Raw genomic sequence first — 6,002 nt, 5'->3', positions numbered from 1 at the left:
ATTCCAGTCAGGGCTTGCCTGCTCTCACACTTGGCCCAAAATAGCTCCTCCTCCAGGAAGGAGTCTTTGATGCCAGCCCTTCCCCCACCCGCCAATGCCATAGGATCCCTAGCTCTGTATATCGAAGTGTGCAAATAAATGTTCCACCCTGGGGATTGGGCCAGAGGGGGTCCTGCCCACTGCGGGGTGTCTCTGATTTCCAACCCCCACCCTCCCCACCGGGAGGCCGCAGCCGCTTACCTCATTCCATTTCCGACAGTTGAGCACATTGCCCTGGAAAGCAGACAGCCGCAGTCCATCAGAAACAGCCCCCTGGGGCCAGCACTAGCCCCCGTCCACACCTCTTGCAATGTTGCACTACTGCCAGTGGGCAGGCCCATCCAGAGCCCGGACTTGGACCTGGGCCAGTCTCTGGGCTCCAGAGCAGGGGGCGCAGAGCAACTGAGGCAACAGACCTTGTGACCCAACCCTCTCTGATGACACGTGGGGAGACTCAGGCCTCAGGCAGGAAGGGACAGCTCAGCCTCTGATGTGCTTCCTGACTGGGAGGGGCCCGACTTCTCTTCCCTCACTGGCAGGGCCAGAGGGAGACGCTGAGTCCAGCTCAGACACCACCTCCTGCGGCCACACAGTCAGGCAGCTCTGAGCCTCATCAGCCCAGGGAACCTGGACGGTGGCTTATGCAGAGCCTGCATCACCCACTGGGGAGATGGGCCTGACACCCCAACTCCCACACGAGGCTGGAGGCCCTGCTGAGAGGACTTTTGCCAAACGCAGAGAGCTCAGGGCTCAGGACAGGACTCTCTCCTCCCCACCCTCAGGAGCCTGAGCCCCCGGACCCACCTCCGGGCTCACTCACCTCCACATAATCCTCCATCGTAGCGTCCAGCAGCTCCAGGGAATGGAAGAACGTCACCAGGGAGGGGAAGACACCCTGTGCCGCCATCGGGATGGGCGTGGCGATGAGCTCCCGCTCTCAGGTGCCCCCATGAACCTTCCCCTGAAACCCCTCAGCCCAGCCTCCTGCCCACCCCACGCTCCCACACAGAGCAGCCTAGGATCCTCGGGACACCCCAACACACACAATTCCCTCCCCCGCTCCCCGCCAGGAACACCAAACTCCATCAGTCAAGTCCCAGGGCTGGCTGTTGTCCCCTCCCAGGGGCAGTGGCCCCTGCCCTTCCCCACCCCAAATCTGCCCTGCTGCCAGCCCTTCCAGGCCTCCTCCTGCTCACTGCCACTGCAGGCCCGTCATGCTTGGCAGCCACAGCAGATTCGCCTGAGGAGGAAGGCCCCTCTCCTGAGGGAGGTCTCCAGCTGGGAGGGGGGAGCCCCCTCTCCTCTGACTCCTAGGCCCCTCCCCCACAGTCACCCTCACCTGCTGCCGCTGCCTCTCCTGGGCTCCCTGGCGGGCCCTCTCTGCAGTCTTTAACACGGAGGTCGCCTCCTGTCGGGGCCAAGGACAGGGTCAGTGCGCCCATACTCCCCTCCGCATGTCCCCCAAGGCCCCTGATCTCAGACCCTGGCCATCGGCTCCAGTCCCCTGCTGCCTCTGCTGCTCCCACCTCCAGGGTGCTCTGATTCTAGACCAGTCCCAGCTCCAGGACTCAGCCCTGTGTGACCTTGGGCCTGCCCAGGCCTCCCTGGCCCTCTTTCCTCAGCTGAAAAGTGTGAGGAGAACGTCACCTGCTTCCAGGAGTCTCCTGAGGACTCAGAGTCATCTGCGTGTCATCACTGCTCTCCCCTCACCTCTCGAGGAGGAGCCGGCACAAATCTCCTTGCGTTCCTGTCCTCCCTTGGATGGTAGCACCTCGCTGGGAGGCCTGCACCACTGATCAGTTCCCTCCACTTCCCAGAGGAGGAGACGGAGGCCCCCAGAGGGGCAGTGACTGGCTCAAGGACCCACTGGGAGAGGCTGCTCCCCGTGCCAGCTACAGGCCCTGTCCCCGCTGCCTTCACCCCAGCCCTGGCTCCAAATCTGACCAAGGCCCCGACCTCTGGACTCCAGGGGTGCGTCCAGACCCCAGCTGAACAGACAGGGAGGGGGAGGGCAGGGTGTCTTGGGGGACCTGGCCGAGTGGCCCCGGCCTGCCCCACCCTCACAGGGCTCTCTGACCCCAGCCTGGGCCAAGCCTTGCCATAGCCTCACCTCCTAGGATCCCCTCAGGATGCTCCCCTCCCCTCTCCTTCTGGCCTCCTTCCAGATCTCCAGCCTCCAGGTTACCTGCACTAGCAGCTCCCTGCTCACGCGTTTCTCTCTCCTGACCCACTTCTTCCAGGTTCGAGAACTCTCCCTGCGGGGTGGGGAAAGAAAGAAAGAAAGCAAGCAAGAAAAACTGTGGGATGCTTGAAGGCAAATCCCATTTGTTTGAGAACCCAGCAGATCCAAACTGCCTGGGGCCTGGATGAGGGATTTCACTGGGGTGTTCTGAGCTCTAAGGTCCCCATGGGACTGCGGAGGGGCCTCTCCTCTTGTCCCTTGGGGCCTCCATTCCCAGATGTCCCAAACAGGTCTCTTTGGAACAGTGTTGGTTTCAGCTGCATAGAGGCTTCTGTTGCTGCAAAGGAAACACCTGAGAATCTCCACCTGGGCTCAAGCCAGGATCTGGTCTGGAAGGAAATGAATCCCTGGGATGGAACTGCTGGCTTAAGGGCGCTGAGAGACTCAGAGACCCAGCACCCAGGTCCGTCCCTGTGCCCGGTGTTCGCTGTCTCCCAGGTGGTCTCAGCTGACTTTGGGGGACATGCCGGCCCAAATCAGGCTGCCTGGGCCACCTCACCCTCATGGTGCTTGGCTGGAGAGCAGACCACCCACTACCCACCTGGAAACTTGTCCCCAGGTGTCTTGGAGACGGGCAATGGCAGGGCTCTGCAGGGCAGAAAGGATTGTGTGGAGGGAACAGAAGTTCCCGAGGCCTCGACACTCCTGGGGAAGCGAAGAGATGGAGCCGTGAGGGGGAGCTGAAGCTCTGCTGCCTCTGGTTTCTGTCCCCTCACGGACTTCCCCTGTCCTGGAGGAGACACATGCCCAGGGAAGCCAGGGAGGGCACACCTGCCACCCGATGAGTAACACTGCCAGGCACAAGGATTTGTAGCTCAACACAAGGGAGGAAGTGAGCTTGTCCCCACTGGGACCTCAAGTCAAGGTCAACGTGGCCCTGGCATGAGGGTCAAGGGACAGTCCAGGGACTAAGACCCCAGACTTCAATCCTGAGAGCTGAGAAACAAGAGGCAATTCCCACGCATCCAGACAGAGCGTGCCAAGGCTTACCTCAGCCACCCTGATCCACAGCTCAACCACCCTGGCCCTGTCCCGCGCTGTCATGCTGGGGTCCCCAAGGCAGGTGACGAGGATGCAATTGGCCACGGTGTTGTCGTGCATCACACTGTCACGGACAGTGGGTGCCAGGTACTCTCGTTCCCTGTTGTCGCACTCGGACCAGATGGAGCCGAGGCAGTGGGCGGGCACCAACGTCTTGAACAGCTCCTGCAGAAGATTCGGAGTGTCACCCGGTCCTGCCGCACCCCAGCTCGGCGTCCACAGTCCCCCATAGGCCCAGCAGGGTGAGATCAGAACTGGAGCTCAGGAAGCAGAGCATGTGGCCTGAGGCTTGTGGGAGTCCCTGGGTTTTGTCTGTGTCCACTGAATGCACCCAGTCCAGGATGACCCCGGACACAGTACTGTGGGGAAGGGAGGGGACATTTGCTCCCAGCCCCGTCTCACTTCCTCCAAGCTCCAGAAGGCAACCCACACATGCCCACCAGAAGGGCCATCATCCACCCATCCCAGTGCCCCTCGGGTCCCACTCCCCATTCCCATGCACATTCCCCCTGAGGCAGGGACAACCCCCGGCTTTGTTTGACTGTCTCCACTGGAGTCAATACACATCACCTTCCTGCTAAGTGCTGAGGCTGTCCGGGCCACCTGCACAGATGGGGGATCCACCCAAGGACCTGGCAGCACTTCAGTGAGTGCCCATCCCCCACCAAAGGCCAGACTCTGCCCACCTTCCACTCTCTCCCACCTCATTCACCGGCACAGCCACCCTGTACAGCAGGTGATCTGAGTGTCCATCTCTACTGTCCCCTGTTCTCTAGGGGACAGCGAAGGCTTGGGGAGAAAGAAAGCTGCCCAGGTCACAGTGTTGATAAGGGAGGGAGCAGGGATTTGGACCCAGATCATCGGAATCCCGAGCAGGGAATGGCAGGTGTGGGGCGGCTCATGGCACCGGGAAGGCAGGGGCCACCCGCCCCGTGAGCTCCTCTGCTCACCGCAGCCATCCTCGTCAGCTGCTCTGCCACCAGCTGGGGAGGGAAGTCCAAGATGTTCAGCTTCTCTTCCCGCAGCTGGTCCTCGGTGGTCACGGCCCGGGGGCAGCTGGGCTCTGGGGCTGCCTCTAATGGTGGCCCTTGCTCTGGTCCTGGAGTGGCCGACTCAGGGGCTGCTGGCTCCAGCTCTACCACACGTGGTGAGACTGGAGGTGCAGCTGGCTCCAGCCCGGGGGCTGGCACTGGCTCTGGCTCTGGAAGTGGCAGGAGCTTTGGAGCTGGCTCTGGAGCAGGATAAAGAGAAAGTAGCACCCACACACCTGACAGTTTCTGTGCCTTTCCAAAGATAGGAAGGGCTCTACTGCCTCTAAGGGAACGCTAGCCCATGAACCTCAACAGACAGTCTTCCCAGACTCCAGTCCCCTCACCTTTCCGTTCGGCCTCAATGGCCTTGAGATGCTCCAGGTGGCCTGGCAGAAGGTAGGCATGGCCCTCCACGTGGGAGCCACCAAAGCTGACGTGCAGAGTGGCCAGCTGCAGGGTCCAAGAGGGAAACCGCAGGGGCTCCCTGCAATCCTGCCCTTGGCCCAGCCAAGTTCCCAGCAGGAAATAGATAGCACTGCGTGGAGGCAGATGGGCCAGAGAGTCAGTGGCCTGGCCTTTCCTTAAACACCGTCCTCCCAAGGCACTCTTGTTAGCATCTGCGCCCCTTTGCCAGACCCTCCACCTCCAGAGGAGGGCCCCATCCCAGCCCTGAGCCCTGGCTGGCTGTCCTGGCTGTGGCAGGCCTGCTCATCCAGCAGGCTGAACACAGAGTCTGTGAGAGTCTCTTGTTCCCACCGATACTCTCCTCCCCAAGGGTCTGGACAGAGCCCACCCAAGCCCTGCATGAATGTGGGCCACTGGAATGAAGACTCCAGCACATTTGGGAGCAGCTTGCTCACACACCTCCTACTATGGACCTGGCGGTGGTGCTCACAAGGTGTGGATGTGGAGAAAGGGAGGCAGGAGGGGCTGGGACTCTGCTGGGAGTGGGTCTCTTGGGGACAACGCAGCCCAGCCTCCCTTCCAATTCTCAAGGGGCCTGGGACCCATGCACAGCTCTCTTTGAGTCCAGTCCTGCCGGAGTGGAAGCCACCAGAACTCAGCCCTCCCATGGGGATCAAAAGATGGGTGAGATGCAGGGTTCTCCCAGGCCTGACCCGGCCACAGCCTCCATCCTCTCCCCACACCCTGTTTGCTAGAGACAGGAGGCCCTCCTTCTCGACCCAAAGACCACTCACTTTGGGAGGTGGTCCTGTCCTCCAGCATCCCGCACGCAATGGGCCAAGCTGCCTCCATGTGTCCCAAAGGGGATGAGGGCATCGCCCGGGATGGAGGGTAGATGGGACCTGTGAATGATGTCAAGTGTGACTGTCTGACTCTCAGATTAGAGGGGAGGGCCAGGGAGGCTGTCTGCTTCAGTCACTGAGTGACACTTAGTGTGTCCAGAAGTCCTGCTCAGAGTAGGTCCTTCATAGACATTGTTGAATGACCTCCAACCAGAACCACCCCGGGTGTCTGAGTGGGCCTGTGGCCCCTCTGTGACCCTAGAGATCCCTAAGTGGCTACACCAAGGACAAGCACCAGGACCAGCTGGATGGCATCTCAAACTCCTTGACAGGGTGCTCTCCAGGTGCTTTTCCAAACTCAAAAAGCCACAAGCCAGTGAAGGGAGAGGAAGACTACTTTCC

At 61.0% G+C, this 6,002-nt stretch overlaps 1 protein-coding gene across 1 annotated transcript; it reads right to left on the bottom strand.

Moving 5' to 3' along the window:
• Positions 1 to 299: 299 nt before the first annotated feature.
• Positions 300 to 5,686, bottom strand: LOC124232784 (ral guanine nucleotide dissociation stimulator-like; the record flags this gene model as incomplete). The annotated part of the gene is made up of 8 exons (XM_046649698.1): positions 300 to 934; positions 1,379 to 1,447; positions 2,225 to 2,294; positions 2,823 to 2,926; positions 3,272 to 3,487; positions 4,273 to 4,553; positions 4,698 to 4,888; positions 5,553 to 5,686. Coding segments are annotated over 8 exons (1,182 nt in total), but the record flags the coding sequence as incomplete, so codon positions are not given.
• Between the last annotated feature and the right edge of the window lie 316 nt (positions 5,687 to 6,002).

This window comes from Equus quagga, unplaced genomic scaffold (assembly GCF_021613505.1).
Source record: "Equus quagga isolate Etosha38 unplaced genomic scaffold, UCLA_HA_Equagga_1.0 1154_RagTag, whole genome shotgun sequence".
Taxonomy (NCBI): Eukaryota; Metazoa; Chordata; class Mammalia; order Perissodactyla; family Equidae; genus Equus; species Equus quagga.
This window is presented reverse-complemented; position numbering and strand designations above follow the sequence as displayed.